This window comes from Triticum aestivum, chromosome 6A (genome assembly GCF_018294505.1).
Source record: "Triticum aestivum cultivar Chinese Spring chromosome 6A, IWGSC CS RefSeq v2.1, whole genome shotgun sequence".
Classification (NCBI taxonomy): Eukaryota; Viridiplantae; Streptophyta; class Magnoliopsida; order Poales; family Poaceae; genus Triticum; species Triticum aestivum.
This window is the reverse complement of record NC_057809.1, coordinates 543666850-543688098: the sequence shown is the minus strand read 5'-3', so window position 1 is coordinate 543688098 and position 21249 is coordinate 543666850. Positions and strand designations below refer to the sequence as shown.

The 21249-nt window shown below is 46.4% G+C and overlaps 1 protein-coding gene across 1 annotated transcript; it reads left to right on the top strand.

The window, feature by feature from the left end:
* The first annotated feature begins 5217 nt into the window (after positions 1-5217).
* On the top strand, positions 5218-7054 carry LOC123130974 (probable galacturonosyltransferase 9). Its single transcript, XM_044550755.1, has 2 exons — positions 5218-6574; positions 6664-7054. The coding sequence occupies exons 1-2, from the start codon at positions 5372-5374 to the stop codon at positions 6940-6942; spliced, it is 1482 nt and encodes a 493-aa protein (XP_044406690.1). The 5' UTR covers positions 5218-5371; the 3' UTR covers positions 6943-7054.
* The last annotated feature ends 14195 nt before the right edge of the window (positions 7055-21249 follow it).

Below are 21249 nucleotides of genomic sequence, written 5' to 3'. Positions count from 1 at the left end.
CACGAGGACGCTGGACAGGTGGTGGCACGTCATGGGTCTCGGCTACAACCAGCACGTCAGGCCCGAGTGAAAGATCGTGGATGTCGCCTAGAGGGGGGGTGAATAGGCGTTTTAAAATAATTACGGTTTAGGCTTGAACAAATGCGGAATAAACCTAGCGGTTAATTTTTCAAGCACAAAACCTACAACAACTAGGCTCACCTATATGCACCAACAACTTATGCTAAGCAAGATAAACTACTAGGTGATAACAAGATATATGACAAGAAACAATATGGCTATCACAAAGTAAAGTGCATAAGTAAAGAGCTCGGGTAAGAGATAACCGAGGCACGCGAAGACGATGATGTATCCCGAAGTTCACACCCTTGTGGATGCTAATTTCCGTTTGAAGCGGTGTGGAGGCACAATGCTCCCCAAGAAGCCACTAGGGCCACCGTAATCTCCTCACGCCCTCGCACAATGCAAGATGCCGTGATTCCACTAAGGGACCCTTGAGGGCGGTCACCAAACCCATACAAATGGCAACCCTTGGGGGCGGTCACCGAACCCGTACACTCTGGCAACCCTTGGGGGCGGTCACCTGTACCCGTCAAATTGCTCAGGGCGATCTCCACAACCTAATTGGAGACCCCGACGCTTGCCCGGAGCTTTACACCACAATGATTGAGCTCCGAACAACACCAACCGTCTAGGGCGCCAAGGCACCCAAGAGGAACAAGCTCTAGGGTGCCCAAACACCCAAGAGTAATAAGCTTCTCAAATTTCACTTCCACGTATCACCGTGGAGAACTCAAACCGATGCACCAAATGCAATGGCAAGGGCACACGGAGTGCACAAGTCCTTCTCTCTCAAATCCCACCGGAGCAACTAATGCTAGGGAGGAAAATGAGAGGAAGAACAAGAAGGAGAACACCAAGAACTCCAAGATCTAGATCCAAGGGGTCCCCCTCACATAGAGGAGAAAGTGATTGGTGGAAATGTAGATCTAGATCTCCTCTCTCTTTTCCCTCAAAAACTAGCAAGAACACATGAAGGGATGAGAGTTAGCAAGCTCAAAAAAGGTCAACAATGGGGGCAAAAACGAGCTCAAGAGATAGGGTTCATTGGGGAAGAAGACCCCCTTTTATAGGAGGGGGGAAATCCAACCGTTATGTGCTCAGCCCGCACACGAGCGGTACTACCGCTCCTGGTCCCGGTACAACCGGGACTCATAGTATACGTGCAGAACCATATCAGGCGGTACAACCGGGCGACCAGGCGGTAGCACCGGTTGAGAAGAACAACAGGAGCAACCGCCCAGCCACCGCTCAACCACCGCATAGGAACAGAAGGGAGTCACCCCTGAGTGCGGTAGTCGAGCGGTACCGGGCCGGTGCAACCGCATGGCCTTGAGCGCTCGGGCGGCTAAGTCCTGAGCGGTAGAACCGCTCCAGACAGCGGTGGTACCGGTACGACCGGACCAACCGGGCCACCACCGCCCGAGTACCGCATGAAAACAGAGGCCTGACTGGTACTTGGGCGGTGCCTGGCCGGAACAACCGCCCAAGTCTTTGCTGAGCAAGATGGCGGTACCACCGCCCGGAAGCAGCGGTACAACGGTTGAGAGCTTCAAGCGGTACTACCGCTGGGGCTCGTGGTACTACCGCTGGGACCAGACAAAAACCACTTCCAAGAAAATAAGAACTGCCATAACTTCTGCATATGAGCTCCGAATTGAGCAAACTCAAGCTTGTTGGAAACAAGACGACGAGTAGCATCAAAACAACGACTGGTAATAGTAAGAAGAGGAAGGGGAGGTATGCCTAACAAAAAGAGGAGTGAAACCTCCAACCGAGAAGAATCGGCAAAACCTCCAACATCGAAAACATCATAGAAGATGCATGCGAACTCCGTTTTCGATGAACTCAAGCTTGTCATCAAGATGACCATAAGCTCTAAGACTCACAAAGAGAACCAAACAAGAACCAAGAAAGATGATGTAAGGATGCAATGGTTTGAGCTCTCTACGAACGATACGATCAAGCTACTCATCGAGAGCCCCCCTTGATAGTACGACAATCGATCCTATAACCCGGTCTCCCAACTACCATCATGAGACCGGTAAAATAGAAAACCTATCAAGGGCAAACCTTTGCCTTGCACATGGTCCACTTGAGCTAGATGATGACAAGCTTAACTCCCTCAAGTTGGACCACCTTTCTTGATTGTGTTGACTCGATGAAGACTAGTTGATTGCTCCCCCATACTCCACTATGGGTGAGCCACTCTTCCGCACATCTTCACAAGTCCATTATCACCACAAAGGACGGCAAGCTTCAAGCATTTGATCTCTTCATGATGCTCCACTTGAACTTGCACACCGCAACCTAACCCCACAAAGACCTCTCACGAAGACCATGGGTTAGTACACAAAGCGTAATTGACAATTCTTACCATAGCATGGGATCACTTGATCCCTCTCGGTACATCTTCTGCGCTTTGTGAGTTGATCAACTTGATTCACTCTTGACTTAGTCTTGATCAACCTTGAACCTTTCCAATTCTCTTCATTTGAATGATGTCTTGAAGGTAGACATGAATGATCACACAATCTTCTTCTTCAAGACATGCTTGCAATAAGCTCAACTCTCACATGACCAATCTTTGGATAATTCCTTGAATAACACCTTGGTCGACACAAACTCTCCTTGAAATCAACACATGCACTCTAAGAAAATCCTATGGACAAAACCTTCAAATATAACTCAAGGAAACCATTAGTCCATAAAGATTGTCATCAATTACCAAAACCAAACATGGCGGCACCGCATGTTCTTTCACCGAGGACATTCGGGGAGCCGCGGTGATACACTTCAACGGCAACTTGAAGCCATGGCTCGACGTCGCCTTCAACCAGTACAAGCATCTCTGGACAAAGTACGTGGACACCGACATGGAGTTCCTCACGCTTTGCAATTTCAGGCTCTGAATTCTGGAGAGTCCAGACGTACTGTAGCTCTGAACAGAGTTTTGGTTTCACCGTTTTTTCTTGGTAAATATAGGGGTCAGCGATTTGCCAACTTTTGGCACTTTCAACCTAAAGATGACATGTCTAGATGTTCCAACATTAATCAAACTCGACAGAGAGGACGCTGAAGTGTGCGATTCAAACTTGCTAGGCAGGATAAGCATCTGGCAAATGTTGTGAGTTTTTCTTTTTTTGTTAAACACAGGCAAAAGATTGGCCTCATCGATTAATTAAGTAGAAAACAAACCCAGTTGATTAATGAAAAATCAAGTGAATACTGATACAAACTAATAATATATGGACTACTCACAGAGCATGCAACTCCATACACGAACAATCAGCCCGACAATCATATCCAACAAGCAACAACCACCAACCACCTCGGTCGAAGACCGCGGACAACGCAAAATCCACGGAGACAAACCAGGCCATAAGGATAACCGAAGAGACTGACGGCCATCCATCAAGCAGTTGCAGACTTCTTTCCTGTGGTGCCATTCTTCTTTCGTTTGCTCCCGAGAGGCTCCTCCACAATCGTCTTGCCAGATCCAGGGCTAGGCGCCTCCAAATGTGCGAGCAAGGTGCGAAGCTCTATCTGGAAGAGAATCCCATCAACCTTGTCACACATACATGCCACCTGCCGATGTTCACGTGCGAGTGGGTGACCGCAACGTCGGAACCTCCATGGTCCACAAAGGCGAGCGGCTGGCTATGCTCCAATGATCAGGCGCAAACATACCGTCCACCTCAAGATCAACAACCACAAGTAGCACTGACACCATGGACTCAGACACATGACAAAGGTGAATCTTGTCCCTCACATGAGGTTGCCGGCGAGTCCACCTTCATATGCACCATAGACAGAGGCGAGTCAGGTCTCATGAAGGAAATATGCCCTAGAGGCAATAATAAAGTTGTTATTTATATTTTCTTATATCATGATAAATGTTTATTATTCATGTTAGAATTGTATTAACCGGAAACTTAGTACATGTGTGAATACATAGACAAAACAGAGTGTCCCTAGTATGCCTCTACTTGACTAGTTCGTTAATCAAAGATGTTAAGTTTCCCGACCATAGACATGTATCATCATTTGATGAACGAAATCACATCATTAGAAAATGATGTGATGGACAAGACCCATCCGTTATTTGATGCCTTCAACCAGTACAAGCATCTCTAGACAAAGTACGTCGACACCGACATGGAGTTCCTCACGCTTTGCAATTTCGGGCTCTAAATTCTGGAGACCTCTCAATAGAGTTTTGTTTCACCGTTTCTTCTTGCTGGGATTTCCACACAGTTGGGGAAACCCTATTTGCTGCATATAGTGGCAAAAAGTCAGAGCTTCGCACGAACGCCGACACATTTTTGTTTCTTTTCAGTGTTCTATTTCTGTTTTCTTTCTCTGTTCTTTTCTCTTCTCCCTTTTCCCTTCAAATTTAGTTTTCCTTTTTCCTTTTTTGTAAATACAATATTTTATAAAACAAATTATACCTTTTTCATAATTTCAATTTTTGTACATATTTTCAAAAAATATTAAGAATTAAAAAATTTATCTCCGTTTTGAAAAATATCCAGAACTTTAATTCTTCATTCTCGTTCCCAAAAAAATAAAATTCAAAAACTATTCCCAATTTTTCAAAAAATATTTGGGTTTCGCTAAGTTATTAGAGATTTCTAAAAAATGCATTTATTATTTTACAATTGCAGAAATATCTTTGTTTTAGTGAAATTTTCAAAAAGTAAAAATATTGTTTATGTTTAAAAAAATATTTTCTAAAATTGCCCTGAATGTTCAAATCATGTTCCCATTTCCAATCAAGAGGACAGGGGCAACCTTTGGAAAATCCTGCCCACACAGCCACACTGTTAGGCAAATTTTGAACATGCACGCACCACTAGCCAAAGCTAGTGCGACCAAACCAGAGCCACTACCACTTCCAAAAAAAAAAAAAAAACCAGAGTCACTAGCATTAGCGCATTAGTTTATCTTTAGTCCACTGAATACACTGGTTTATGTTCAGTAACGCAACTGAAGTTCTGAACCAAGCTCGCTGACAATGGGCTCGGATATCTGCCATGTCAGTTGGGCAATGGAGGCCGTCGCCGTCCGGCGACCGGGGCCTCACCACTCCGCTCACTGATCATCATCATCCTCCAAAGAGTCAAAGTGCCACCCCACCGGGCACACTGACAAAAATCCGGTCGCGGGACACCACAAGGAGTTGAACCCAACCAAACCCTCTAAACAAAAGCCCACCGGCGACGGCGTAGGGGAAACAGCGCGCGCGAAACGATCTCCTCGTCCACTCTCCGTTGCTCAGCGGCGTCCTTCTACTAGGCGCAGCTAGGAGATGGCCGGCGGCCGATCGCACGCGCCGCGCCGCGCGGCGTTCGCGGCGCTGGTCACGCTCCTCTTCCTCGCCTGCGTCTTCTTCTTCTTGTCCGCGACCACCATCACCACGGCGGTCCCCAACTCCCCGGCCTGGCGCCTGGCGGCCGTCCGCCGGCACGCGGAGGACCACGCGGCCGTGCTGGCGGCGTACGCGGCCCACGCGCGCCGCCTCAGCTCCGACTCCGCGTCCCAGACGGAGTCCTTCCTGTCCACTTCCTCGCGCCTCTCCGCGCTCTCCTCCCGCCTCTCCGTCTCCACGGTGGCGCTGCTGGAGAAGGAGGCCCGCGGGCACGTGAAGCGCGCGCGCGCCCTCGCCGCGGGCGCCAAGGAGGCGTTCGACACGCAGTCCAAGATCCTGAAGCTCTCCGACACCGTCTTCGCCGTCGGGCAGCAGCTCCTCCGCGCCCGCCGCGACGGCCAGCTCAACTCGCGCATCGCCGCGGTCTCCACGCCCAAGTCCCTCCACTGCCTCGCCATGCGGCTCATGGAGTCCCTCCTCGCCAACGCGTCCGCCGTCCCCGACGCCGACCCCGCCATCCCGCCGCCGGAGCTCACCGACCCGTCGCTGTACCACTACGCCATCTTCTCCGACAACATCCTCGCGGTGTCCGTCGTGGTGGCCTCCGCCGCGCGCGCCGCGACCGAGCCCTCGCGCCACGTCTTCCACGTGGTCACCGCGCCCATGTACCTCCCGGCCTTCCGCGTCTGGTTCGCGCGCAGGCCGCCGCCGCTGGGCGCGCACGTGCAGCTCCTCGCGGCCTCCGACTTCCCATTCCTCAACGCCTCCTACTCGCCCGTGCTGAGGCAGATCGAGGCCGGGAACAGGGACGTGGCGCTGCGGGAGCTCGACTACCTGCGGTTCTACCTCCCCGAGATGTTCCCGGCGCTGCAGCGGGTGGTGCTCCTGGAGGACGACGTGGTGGTGCAGAGGGACCTGGCCGAGCTGTGGCGCGTCGACCTGGGCGGCCAAGTGAACGGCGCGCTGGACACCTGCTTCGGCGGGTTCCGGCGGTACGGCAAGTACCTCAACTTCTCGGAGGCCGCCGTGCGGGAGCGGTTCAGCCCCAGCGCGTGCGCCTGGTCCTACGGCGTCAACGTGTTCGACCTCCAGGCGTGGCGCCGCGACCAGTGCACCGACCAGTTCCACCAGCTCATGGACATGGTGAGCTTGCCCACGCCTGAAACACGAACGATTTTGAGCTAGCTAGCTTGACGACGTGCTCTCCATTGTCTGTTTTGTTGCCATGGCAGAACGAGAACGGGACGTTGTGGGACGCGGCCTCCGTGCTGCCGGCAGGGCTGATGACGTTCTACGGCAACACGAGGCCGCTGGACAGGTGGTGGCACGTCATGGGTCTCGGCTACAACCCGCACGTCAGGCCCGAAGACATCCGGGGAGCCGCGGTGATACACTTCAACGGCAACTTGAAGCCATGGCTCGACGTCGCCTTCAACCAGTACAAGCATCTCTGGACAAAGTACGTCGACACCGACATGGAGTTCCTCACGCTTTGCAACTTCGGGCTCTGAATTCTGGACAGTCAGACGTAGCTCTGAACAGAGTTTTGGTTTCACCGTTTTTTCTTGGTATATATAGGGATCAGCGATTGGCACTTCCAACCTAAAGATTAAATCATGAGCACCCCGGTGTCAAACCAGACAATTGGATCGTACTTCTAACGTGCTTTAACATTTTCGACTCCATGCAATACATGAGCGTGAGACATGAATATAACACTATAGGTGGAATAGAATGTGATGATAGATCAATAAGGAGAAGTCAAGAGGAAGAAAGTCTCACATCAACTCGGCGGATCACCGGACTATGGAGATGCCCATCAATCGATATCAATGTTAGGAGTAGGGATTGCCATGCAACAGATGCACTAAGAGCTATAAGTGTATGAAAACTCAACGAAAACTAAGTGGGTGTGCATCCAACTTGCTTGCTAATGAAGACCTCGGGCATTTGAGGAAGCCCATCATAGATGAAGGAAATATGCCCTATAGGCAATAATAAAGTTGTTATTTTTGTTGGAGATATGTCCTAGAGGCAATAATAAATGTTATTGATTATCTCCTTGTTCATAATTATGTTTATGTTTCATGCTATAACTGTTGTGGTTCTTGAGTCTATAATAACCACGAGGCTCGGAGGAAGACTCATATGCACGTGTGGAATAATAGACGGTAAAATGTATTCCTAGTCTGGCCTCTATGACTAGCTCAAGTGTTGCATGATGGTTCTGTTTTCCTAATCATGGGCATGTCTATGCCAGCAACTTTAAGGGCACAATGTTAGAAGAACATTTGTGTTGAATCGACCCGGATTGATGTTTTGCTATGAGATACATCCATCACAAGTTTTATGGTTAATAACACAAAGATGGTTAATGCTTGCATAATTCCTTAGACCATGAGAGTATTGTTGGGGAACGTAGTAATTTCAAAAAAATTCCTACGCACAGGCAGGATCATGGTGATGCATAGCAACGAGAGGGGAGAGAGTCGTCTACGTACCCTCGTAGACCGTTAAGCGGAAGCGTTATGACAACGCGGTTGATGTAGTCGTACGTCTTCACGATCGACCGATCCTCAGTACCAAACGTACGGCACCTCCGCGTTCAGCACACGTTCAGCTCGGTGACGTCCCCGAACTCACGATCCAGTAGAGCTCGGGGAAGAGTTTCGTCAGCACGACGGCGTGGTGACGATGTTGATGAAGCTACCGCAGCAGGGCTTCGCCTAAACACCGCTACAGTATGACCGAGGTGGATTATGGTGGAGGGGGGCACCGCACACGGTTGAGAGAGATCTTTGTGATCAACCTGTGTGTCTCGAGGTGCCCCCTGCCCCTGTATATAAAGGAGCAAGGGGGAGGCCGGCCGGCCCTTGTTGGCGCGCCTAGGAGGAGGAATCCTCCTCCTAGTAGGAGTAGGATTCCTCCCTTTCCTACTCCTACTAGGAGGGGGAAAGGCAGGGAGAGAAAGAGAAGGAAAGGGGGCGCCGCCCCCCTTCTCCTAGTCCAATTCGGACAGGGGAAAGGGGGCGCGCTGCCTGCCCTAGGCCGACCCCTATCTCTTTCCCTTATGTCCCAACAAGGCCCATTAGCCCCGGGAGGTTCTGGTAACCCCTCCGGTACTCCGGTAAAATCCCGATTTCACTCGGAACTATTCCGATGTCCAAATGTAGGCTTCCAATATATCAATCTTTATGTCTCGACCATTTCGAGACTCCTCGTCATGTCCGTGATCACATCCGGGACTCCGAACTACCTTCGGTACATCAAAACATATAAACTCATACAACCGATCGTCACAGAACTTTAAGCATGCAGACCCTACGGGTTCGAGAACTATGTAGACATGACCGAGACACGTCTCCGGTCAATAACCAATAGCGGAATCTGGATGCTCATATTGGTTCCTACATATTCTACGAAGATCTTTATCGGTCAAACCGCACAACACTATACGTTGTTCTCTTTGTCATCGGTATGTTACTTGCCCGAGATTCGATCGTCGGTATCCAATACCTAGTTCAATCTCGTTACCGACAAGTCTCTTTACTCATTCTGTAATACATCATCCCGTAACTAACTCATTAGTTATCATGCTTGCAAGGCTTATAGTGATGTGTATTACCAAGAGGGCCCAGAGATACCTCTCCGACAATCGGAGTGACAAATCCTAATCTTGATCTATGCCAACTCAACAAGTACCATCGGAGACACCTATAGAGCACCTTTATAGTCACCCAGTTACGTTGTGACGTTTGGTAGCACACAAAGTGTTCCTCTGGTATTCGGGAGTTGCATAATCTCATAGTCATAAGAACATGTATAAGTCATGAAGAAAGCAATAGCAGTAAACAAACGATCAAGTGCTAAGCTAACGAAATGGGTCAAGTCAATCACATCATTCTGTTGGGGAACGTAGCATAAATTCAAAATTTTCCTACGTGTCACCAAGATCTATCTATGGAGTCATCTAGCAACGAGGGAGGAGTGGATCTACATATCCTTGTAGATCGCGCGCGGAAGCGTTCAAGAGAACGGGGTTGATGGAGTCGTACTCGTCGTGATCCAAATCACCGATGATCCTAGCGCCGAACGGACGGCACCTTCGCGTTCAACACACGTACGGAGCAGTGACGTCTCCTCCTTCTTGATCCAGCAAGGGGGGAGGAGAGGTTGATGGAGATCCAGCAGCACGACGGCGTGGTGGTGGAAGTAGCGGGATTCCAACAGGGCTTCGCCAAGCGCTGCGGGAGGAGGGAGATGTGTCATGGGAGGGAGAGGGAGGCGCCAGGGCTTAGGTATGGTTGCCCTCCCTTCCCCCCACTATATATAGGGCCAAGGGAGAGGGGGGGGGGGCAGCCTTGGCCCTTCCTCCAAGGAAGGGTGCGGCCAGGGAGGAGTCCATCCTCCCCAAGGCACCTAGGAGGTGCCTTCCCCCTTTAGGACTCTTCCTTTCCCTCTTCTCTTGGCGCATGGGCCTCTTGGGGCTGGTGCCCTTGGCCCATATAGGCCAAGGCGCACACCCCTACAGCCCATGTGGCCCCCCGGGGCAGGTGGCCCCACCCGGTGGACCCCCGGGACCCTTCCGGTGGTCCCGGTACAATACCGGTGACCCCGAAACTTGTCCCGATGGCCGAAATAGCACTTCCTATATATAATTCTTTACCTCCGGACCATTCCGGAACTCCTCGTGACGTCCGGGATCTCATCCGGGACTCCGAACAACTTTCGGGTTACCGCATACTAATATCTCTATAACCCTAGCGTCACCGAACCTTAAGTGTGTAGACCCTACGGGTTCGGGAGACATGCAGACATGACCGAGATGACTCTCCGGTCAATAACCAACAGCGGGATCTGGATACCCATGTTGGCTCCCACATGTTCCACGATGATCTCATCGGATGAACCACGATGTCAAGGACTTAATCAATCCCGTATACAATTCCCTTTGTCTAGCGGTACGATACTTGCCCGAGATTCGATCGTCGGTATCCCGATACCTTGTTCAATCTCGTTACCGGCAAGTCTCTTTACTCGTTCCGTAACACATCATCCCGTGATCAACTCCTTGATCACATTGTGCACATTATGATGATGTCCTACCGAGTGGGCCCAGAGATACCTCTCCATCACACGGAGTGACAAATCCCAGTCTCGATTCGTGCCAACCCAACAGACACTTTCGGAGATACCCGTAGTGCACCTTTATAGCCACCAGTTACGTTGTGACGTTTGGCACACCCAAAGCACTCCTACGGTATCCGGGAGTTGCACAATCTCATGGTCTAAGGAAATGATACTTGACATTAGAAAAGCTTTAGCATACGAACTACATGATCTTGTGCTAGGCTTAGGATTGGGTCTTTGTCCATCCATCATTCTCCCAATGATGTGATCCCGTTATCAACGACATCCAATGTCCATGGTCAGGAAACCGTAACCATCTATTGATCAACGAGCTAGTCAACTAGAGGCTTACTAGGGACATGGTGTTGTCTATGTATCCACACATGTATCTGAGTTTCCTATCAATACAATTCTAGCATGGATAATAAACGATTATCATGAACAAGGAACTATAATAATAACCAATTTATTATTGCCTCTAGGGCATATTTCCAACAGTCTCCCACTTGCACTAGAGTCAATAATCCAGTTCACATCGATATGTGATTAACACTCAAGGTCACATCCCCATGTGACTAACACCCAAAGAGTTTACTAGAGTCAATAATCTAGTTCACATTACCATGTGATTAACACTCGATGAGTTCTGGGTTTGATCATGTTATGCTTGTGAGAGATGTTATAGTCAATGGGTCTGAATCTTTCAGATCCATGTGTGCTTTACAAATCTCTATGTCATCTCCCAGATGCAGCTACCACGTTCTATTTTGAGCTAGTCCAAATAACTGTTCTACTATACGAATCCAGTTTACTACTCAGAATAATCTAGATTAGTATCAAAGTTTGCATCGGTGTAACCCTTTACGACGAACTCTTTTACCACCTCCATAATTGAGAAAATTCCTTAGTCCACTAGTTACTAAGGATAACTTTGACCGCTGTCCTGTGATCCATTCTTGGATCACTCTTGTACCCCTTGACTGACTCATGGCAAGGCACACTTCAGGTGCGGTACACAGCATAGCATACTGTAGAGCCTATGATCTAAGCATAGGGGACGACCTTCGTCCTTTCTCTCTATTCTGCCGTGGTCGAGCTTTAAGTCTTAACTTCATACCTTACAACTCAGGCAAGAACTCCTTCTTTGACTGATCCATCTTGAACACCTTCAAGATCATGTCAAGGTATGTGCTCATTTGAAAGTACCATTAAGCGTTTTGATCTATCCTTATAGATCTTGATGCTCAATGTTCAAGTAGCTTAATCCAGGCTTTCCATTGAAAAACACTTTCCAAATAACCCTATATGCTTTCCAGAAATTCTACGTCATTTCTGATCAACAATATGTCAACAACATATATTCATCAGAAATTCTATAGTGCTCCCACTCACTTCTTTGGAAATACAAGTTTCTCATAAACTTTGTATACACCCAAAATCTTTGATCATCTCATCAAAGCATACATTCCAACTCCGAGATGCTTACTCCAGTCCTTAGAAGGATTGCTGGAGCTTTGCATACTTATTAGCATCTTTCAGGATTGACAAAACCTTCCGGTTGTATCACATACAACCTTTCCTCAAGAAAATCGTCGAGGAAACAATGTTTTGACATCCTATCTGCAAGATTTCATAAATAATGCAGTAATCGCTAATATAATTCCAACAGACTCTTAGCATCGCTACGAGTGAGAAAGTCTCATCGTAGTCAACTCCTTGAACTTGTCGGAAAACATCTTAACGACAAGTCGAGCTTTCTTAATGGTGATACTTACCATCATTGTCCGTCTTCCTTTTAAAATCCATCTGTACTCAACAGCCTTACGACCATCGAGCCGTTCTGCCAAAGTCTACACTTTGTTTTCATACATGGATCCTCTCTCGGATTTTATGGCCTCGAGCCATTTATCGGAATCCAGGCCCACCATCGCTTCTCCATAGCTCGTAGGTTCATTGTTGTCTAGCAACATGACTTCCAAGACAGGATTACGTACCACTCTGAAGTAGTACGCATCCTTGTCATCCCACGAGGTTTGGTAGTGACTTGATCTGAAGTTTCATGATCACTATCATAAGCTTCCACTTCAATTGGTGTAGGTGCCACAGGAACAACTTCCTGTGCCCTGCCACACACTAGTTGAAGAGACGGTTCAATAACCTCATCAAGTCTCCACCATCCTCCCACTCAATTCTTTCGAGAGAAACTTTTCCTCGAGAAAGGACCCGATTCTAGAAACAATCCCTTATTGCTTTCGGATCTGAGACAGGAGGTATACCCAACTGTTTTGGGTGTCCTATGAAGATGCATTTATCCGCTTTGGGTTCGAGCTTATCAGCCTGAAACTTTTTCACATAAGCGTCGCAGCCCCAAACTTTTAAGAAATGACAGCTTAGGTTTCTCTAAACCATAGTTCATACGGTGTCATCTCATCAGAATTACGTGGTGCCCTATTTAAAGTGAATGTGGTTGTCTCTAATGCCTAACCCATAAACTATCGTGGTAATTCGATAAGAGACATCATGGTATGCATCATATCCAATAGGGTGCAGTTATGATGTTCGGACACACCATCACACTATGGTGTTCCAGGCTGTATTAGTTGTGAAACAATTTCCACAATGTCTTAATTCTGTGCCAAACTCGTAATTCAGATATTCATCTCTATGATCATATCATAGATATTTTATCCTCTTGTCACGACGATCTTTCAACTTCACCCTGAAATTACTTGAACCTTTCAATAATTCAGACTCGTGATTCATCAAGTAAATATACTCAACATCTACTCAAGTCATCAGTGAAGTAAGAACATAATGATATCCACTACACGCCTCAGCACTCATTGGACTGCACACATCAAAATGTATTACTTCCAACAAGTTGCTTTCTAGTTCCATTTTACTGAAAACGAGGCTTTCAGTCATCTTGCCCATGTGGTATGATTTGCATGTCTCAAGTGATTCAAAATCAAGTGAGTCCAAACGATCCATCTGTATAGAGTTTCTTCATGCATATCTACCAACAAACATGGTTCATATGTCTCAAACTTTTCAAAAATGAGTGAGTCCAAAGATCCATCAACATGGAGCCTCTTCATGCGTTTTATACCGATATGACTTAAGTGGCAGTGCCACAAGTAGGTGGTACTATCATTACTATCTTATATCTTTTGGCATGAACATGTGTATCACTATGATCGAGATTCAATGAACCATTCATTTTAGGTGTAAGACCATTGAAGGTATTATTCAAATAAATAGAGTGACCATTATTCTCCTTAAATGAATAACCGTATTGCGATAGACATAATCCAATCATGTCTATGCTCAACGCAAACACCAATCTCGATGGTAGAGGGAGCATGCGATGCTTGATCATATCAACATTGGAAACACTTCCAACACATATCGTCAGCTCACCTTTAGCTAGTCTCCGTTTATTCCGTAGCTTTTATTTTGAGTTACTAACACTTAGCAACCGAACCAGTATCTAATACCCTGGTGCTACTAGGAGTACTAGTAAAGTACACATTAACACAATGTATATCCAATATACTTCTATCGACCTTGCCAGCCTTCTCATCTACCAAGTATCTAGGGTAATTCTGCTCCAGTGGCTGTTCCCCTTATTACAGAAGCACTTAGTCTCGGGTTTGGGTTCAACCTTGGGTTTCTTCACTAGAGCAGCAGCTGATTTGCCGTTTCATGAAGTATCCCTTCTTACCCTTGCCCTTCTTGAAACTAGTGGTTTCACCAACCATCAACAATTGATGCTCCTTCTTGATTTCTACTTTTGTGGTGTCAAACATCGCGAATATCTCAAGGATCATCATATATGTCCCTGATATATTATAGTTCATCACGAAGCTCTAGCAGCTTGGTGGTAATGACTTCGGAGAAACATCACTATCTCATCTGGAAGATCAACTCCCACTCGATTCAAATGATTGTTGTACTCAGACAATCTGAGCACAAGCTCAACAATTGAGCTTTTCTCCCTTAGTTTGCAGGCTAAGAAAATCGTCGGAGATCTTATACCTCTTGACGTGGGCACGAGCCTGAAATCCCAATTTCAGTCCTCAAAACATCTCATATGTTTCGCGACGTCTCGAAACGTCTTCGGTGCCTCAACTCTAAACTGTTTAACTGAACTATCACATAGTTATCAAAATGTGTATGTCAGATGTTCGCAACATCCACATACAACGTTCGTGGTTCAGCACACTGAGTGGTGCATTAAGGACATAAGCCTTCTATGAAGCAATGAGGACAATCCTCGGTATACGGACCTAGTCCGCATAACTGCTACTATCAACTTTCAACTAATTTTTCTCTAGGAACATATCTAAACAGTAGAACTAAAGCGCGAGCTACGACATAATTTGCAAAATCCTTTTGACTATGTTCAAGATAAACAAGTTCATCTTATGAACTCCCACTCAGATAGACATCCCTCTAGTCATCTAAGTGATTACATGATCCGAGTCAACTAGGCCGTGTCCGATCATCACGTGAGATGGACTAGTCAACATCGGTGAACATCTTCATGTTGATCATATCTTCTATACGACTCATGCTCGACCTTTCGGTCTCTTGTGTTCCGAGGCCATGTCTGTACATGCTAGGCTCGTCAAGTTAACCTAAGTGTTTCGCATGTGTTCCGAGGCCATGTCTGTACATGTTAGGCTCATCAACACCCGTTGTATTCGAATGTAAGAATCTATCACACCCGATCATCACGTGGTGCTTCAAAACGACGAACTTTCACAATGGTGCACAGTTAGGGGGAACACTTTCTTGAAATTTTAATGAGGGGTCATCTTATTTACTACCGTCGTTCTAAGCAAATAAGATGTATAAACATGATAAACATCACATGCAATCAAAATAGTGACATGATATGGCCAATATCATATTGCTCCTTTGATCTCCATCTTCGGGGCTCCATGATCATCATCGTCACCGGCATGACACCATGATCTCCATCATCATGATCTCCATCATCGTGTCTTCATGAAGTTGTCTTGCCAACTATTACTTCTACTTCTACAGCTAACGGTTAGCAATAAAGTAAAGTAATTACATGACGTTTATGTTGACACGCAGGTCATAAATAAATAAAGACAACTCCTATGGCTCCTGCCGGTTGTCATACTCATCGACATGCAAGTCGTGATTCCTATTACAAGAACATGATCAATCTCATACATCACATATATCATTCATCACATCCTTTTGGCCATATCACATCACATAGCATACCCTGCAAAAACAAGTTAGACGTCCTCTAATTGTTGTTTGCATGTTTTACGTGGCTGCTATGGGTTTCTAGCAAGAACGTTTCTTACCTACGCAAAAACCACAACGTGATATGCCAATTGCTATTTACCCTTCATAAGGACCCTTTTCATCGAATCCGATCCGACTAAAGTGGGAGAGACAGACACCCGCTAGCCACCTTATGCAACTAGTGCATGTCAGTCGGTGGAACCTGTCTCACGTAAGAGTACGTGTAAGGTCGGTCCGGGCCGCTTCATCCCACAATGCCGTCGAATCAAGATTGGACTAGTAACGGTAAGCATATTGAACAAAATCAACGCCCACAACTACTTTGTGTTCTACTCGTGCATAGAAACTACGCATAGACCTAGCTCATGATGCCACTGTTGGGGAATGTAGCATAAATTCAAAATTTTCCTACGTGTCACCAAGATCTATCTATGGAGTCATCTAGCAACGAGGGAGGAGTGGATCTACATACCCTTGTAGATCGCGCGCGGAAGCGTTCAAGAGAACGGGGTTGATGGAGTCGTACTCGTCGTGATCCAAATCACCGATGATCCTAGCGCCGAACGGACGGCACCTCCGCGTTCAACACACGTACGGAGCAGCGACGTCTCCTCCTTCTTGATCCAGCAAGGGGGAGGAGAGGTTGATGGAGATCCAGCAGCACGACGGCGTGGTGGTGGAAGTAGCGGGATTCCAACAGGGCTTCGCCAAGCGCTGCGGGAGGAGGGAGATGTGTCATGGGAGGGAGAGGGAGGTGCCAGGGCTTGGGTATGGTTGCCCTCCCTTCCCCCCCACTATATATAGGGCCAAGGGAGAGGGGGGGGGGCGCAGCCTTGGCCCTTCCTCCAAGGAAGGGTGCGGCCAAGGGAGGAGTCCATCCTCCCCAAGGCACCTAGGAGGTGCCTTCCCCCTTTAGGACTCTTCCTTTCCCTCTTCTCTTGGCGCATGGGCCTCTTGGGGCTGGTGCCTTTGGCCCATATAGGTCAAGGCGCACACCCCTACAGCCCATGTGGCCCCCGGGGTGGGTGTCCCCACCCGGTGGACCCCCGGGACCCTTCCGGTGGTCCCGGTACAATACCGGTGACCCCGAAACTTGTCCCGATGGCCGAAATAGCACTTCCTATATATAATTCTTTACCTCCGGACCATTCCGGAACTCCTCGTGACATCCGGGATCTCATCCGGGACTCCGAACAACTTTCGGGTTACCGCATACTAATATCTCTATAACCCTAGCGTCACCGAACCTTAAGTGTGTAGACCCTACGGGTTCGGGAGACATGCAGACATGACCGAGATGACTCTCCGGTCAATAACCAACAGCGGGATCTGGATACCCATGTTGGCTCCCACATGTTCCACGATGATCTCATCGGATGAACCACGATGTCAAGGACTTAATCAATCCCGTATACAATTCCCTTTGTCTAGCGATACGATACTTGCCCGAGATTCGATCGTCGGTATCCCGATACCTTTGTTCAATCTCGTTACCGGCAAGTCTCTTTACTCGTTCCGTAACACATCATCCCGTGATCAACTCCTTGATCACATTGTGCACATTATGATGATGTCCTACCGAGTGGGCCCAGAGATACCTCTCCGTTACACGGAGTGACAAATCCCAGTCTCGATTCGTGCCAACCCAACAGACACTTTCGGAGATACCCGTAGTGTACCTTTATAGCCACCCAGTTACGTTGTGACGTTTGGCACACCCAAAGCACTCCTACGGTATCCGGGAGTTGCACAATCTCATGGTCTAAGGAAATGATACTTGACATTAGAAAAGCTTTAGCATACGAACTACATGATCTTGTGCTAGGCTTAGGATTGGGTCTTTGTCCATCACATCATTCTCCAATGATGTGATCCCGTTATCAACGACATCCAATGTCCATGGTCAGGAAACCGTAACCATCTATTGATCAACGAGCTAGTCAACTAGAGGCTTACTAGGGACATGGTGTTGTCTATGTATCCACACATGTATCTGAGTTTCCTATCAATACAATTCTAGCATGGATAATAAACGATTATCATGAACAAGGAAATATAATAATAACCAATTTATTATTGCCTCTAGGGCATATTTCCAACACATTCTCCTAATGATGTGATCCCATTGATCAGATAACAACTCATGTCTATGTTTAGGAAACTTAACCATCTTTGATCAATGAGCTAGTCAAGTAGAGGCATACTAGTGACACTATGTTTGTCTATGTATTCACACATGTATTATGTTTCCGGTTAATACAATTCTAGCATGAATAATAAACATTTATCATGAAATAAGGAAATAAATAGTAACACTATTATTGCCTCTAGGGCATATTTCCTTCAGTCTCCCACTTGCACTAGAGTCAATAGTCTAGATTACACAGTAATGATTTTAACACCCATGGAGCCTTGGTGTTGATCATGTTTTGATCGTGGAAGAGGCTTAGTCAACGGGTCTGCAACATTTAGATCCGTATGTATCTTGCAAATCTCTATGTCTCCCACCCGGACTTGATCCCGGATGGAGTTGAAGCGTCTCTTGATGTGCTTGGTTCTTTTGTGAAATCTGGATTCTTTCGCCAAGGCAATTGCACCCGTATTTTCACAAAAGATTTTCATTGGACCCGATGCACTAGGTATGACACCTAGATCGGATGTGAACTCCTTCATACAGACTCCTTCATTCGCTGCTTCCGAAGCAGCAATGTACTCTGCTTCACATGTAGATCCCGCCACGACGCTCTGTTTAGAACTGCTCCAACTGACAGCTCCATCGTTTAATATAAACACGTATCCGGTTTGCGATTTAGAATCGTCCTGATTAGTGTGAAAGCTTACATCAACGTAACCATTTACGATGAGCTCTTTGTCACCTCCATAAACGAGAAACATATCCTAGGTCCTTTTCAGGTACTTCAGGATGTTCCTGACCGCTGTCCAGTGATCCACTCCTGGATTACTTTGGTAACTCCCTGCTAAGCTAATAGCAAGGCACACATCAGGTCTGGTACACAGCATTGCATACATGATAGAGCTTATGGCTGAAGCATAGGGAACACTTTTCATTTTCTGTCTATCTTCTGCAGTGGTCGGGCATTGAGTCTTACTCAACTTCACACCTTGTAACATAGGCAAGAACCCTTTCTTAGCTTGATCCATTTTGAACTTCTTCAAAACTTTATTGAGGTATGTGCTTTGTGAAAGTCCAATTAAGCGTCTTGATCTATCTCTATAGATCTTGATGCCCAATATATAAGCAGCTTCACCGAGGTCTTTCATTGAATTTTTTATTCAAGTATCCTTTTATGTTGTCCAGAAATTCTATATCATTTCCAATCAATAATATGGCATCCACATATAATATTAGAAATGCTACAGAGCTCCCACTCACTTTCTTGTAAATACAGGCTTCTCCAAAAGTCTGTATAAAACCATATGATTTGATCACACTATCAAAGCGTTTATTCCAACTGCGAGAGGCTTGCACCAGTCCATAAATGGATTGCTAGAGCTTGCACACTTTGTTAGCTCCCTTTGGATTGATAAAACCTTCAGGTTGCATCATATACAACTCTTCTTCCAGAAATCCATTCAGGAATGTAGTCTTTACATCCATTTGCCAAATTTCATAATCATAAAATGCAGAAATTGCTAACATGATTCGGACGGACTTAAGCATCGCTACGGGTGAGAAGGTCTCATCGTAGTAAACTCCTTGAACTTGTCGAAAACCTTTTGCAACAAGTCGAGCTTTGTAGACAGTAACATTACCGTCAGTGTATGTCTTCTTCTTGAAGATCCATTTGTTCTCGATGGCTTGTCGATCATCGGGCAAGTCAACCAAAGTCCACACTTTGTTCTCATACATGGATCCCATCTCAAATTTCATGGCCTCAAGCCATTTTGCATAATCTAGGCTCATCATCGCTTCCTCATAGTTCGTAGGTTCGTCATGGTCAAGTAACATGACCTCCAGAACTAGATTACCATACCACTCTGGTGCGAATCTTGCTCTAGTTGACCTACGAGGTTCGGTAGCAACTTGATCTGAAGTTTCATGATCATCATCATTAGCTTCCTCACTAATTGGTGTAGATGTCACAGGAACCGATTTCTGTGATGAACTACTTTTCAATAAGGGAGCAGGTATAGTTACCTCATCAAGTTCTACTTTCCTCCCACTCACTTCTTTCGAGAGAAACTCCTTCTCTAGAAAGGATCCATTCTTAGCAACGAATATCTTGCCTTCGGATCTGTGATAGAAGGTGTACCCAATAGTTTCCTTTGGGTATCCTATGAAGACACATTTCTCCGATTTGGGTTCGAGCTTATCAGGTTGAAGCTTTTTCACATAAGCATCGCAGCCCCAAACTTTAAGAAATGACAACTTTGGTTTCTTGCCAAACCATAGTTCATAAGGCGTCGTCTCAACAGATTTTGATGGTGCCCTATTTAACGTGAATGCAACCATCTCTAAAGCATAACCCCAAAACGATAGCGGTAAATCAGTAAGAGACATCATAGATCGCACCATATCTAGTAAAGTACGATTACGACGTTCGGACACACCATTACGCTGTGGTGTTCCGGGTGGCGTGAGTTGCGAAACTATTCCGCATTGTTTCAAATGTAGGACCAAACTCGTAACTCAAATATTCTCCTCCACGATCAGATCATAGAAACTTTATTTTCTTGTTACGATGATTTTCCACTTCACTCTGAAATTCTTTGAACTTTTCAAATGTTTCAGACTTATGTTTCATTAAGTAGATATACCCATATCTGCTCAAATCATCTGTGAAGGTGAGAAAATAACGATACCCGACCGCGAGCCTCAATATTCATCGGACCACATACATCAGTATGTATGATTTCCAACAAATCTGTTGCTCGCTCCATAGTTCCGGAGAATGGCGTTTTAGTCATCTTGCCCATAAGGCATGGTTCGCAAGTACCAAGTGATTCATAATCAAGTGATTCCAAAAGTCCATCAGTATGGAGTTTCTTCATGCGCTTTATACCAATATGACCCAAACGGCAGTGCCACAAATAAGTTGCACTATCATTATCAACTCTGCATCTTTTGGCTTCAACATTATGAATATGTGTATCACTACTATCGAGATTCAACAAGAATAGACCACTCTTTAAGGGTGCATGACCATAAAAGATATTACTCATATAAATAGAACAACCATTATTCTCAGATTTAAATGAATAACCATCTCGCATCAAACAAGATCCAGATATAATGTTCATGCTTAACGCTGGCACCAAATAACAATTATTTAGGTCTAAAACTAATCCCGAAGGTAGATGTAGAGGTAGCGTGCCGACGGCGATCACATCGACTTTGGAACCATTTCCCACGCGCATCGTCACCTCGTCCTTAGCCA

What these genes read in the sequence shown, in the direction of transcription:
- LOC123130974 (XM_044550755.1), top strand. Translation starts at nt 5,372, where the DNA reads ATGGCCGGCGGCCGATCGCACGCGCCGCGCCGCGCGGCGTTCGCGGCG. An exon ending in TCCACCAGCTCATGGACATG is followed by an intron (nt 6,575 to 6,663) that starts GTGAGCTTGCCC and finishes TTGCCATGGCAG; the next exon opens with AACGAGAACGGGACGTTGTG.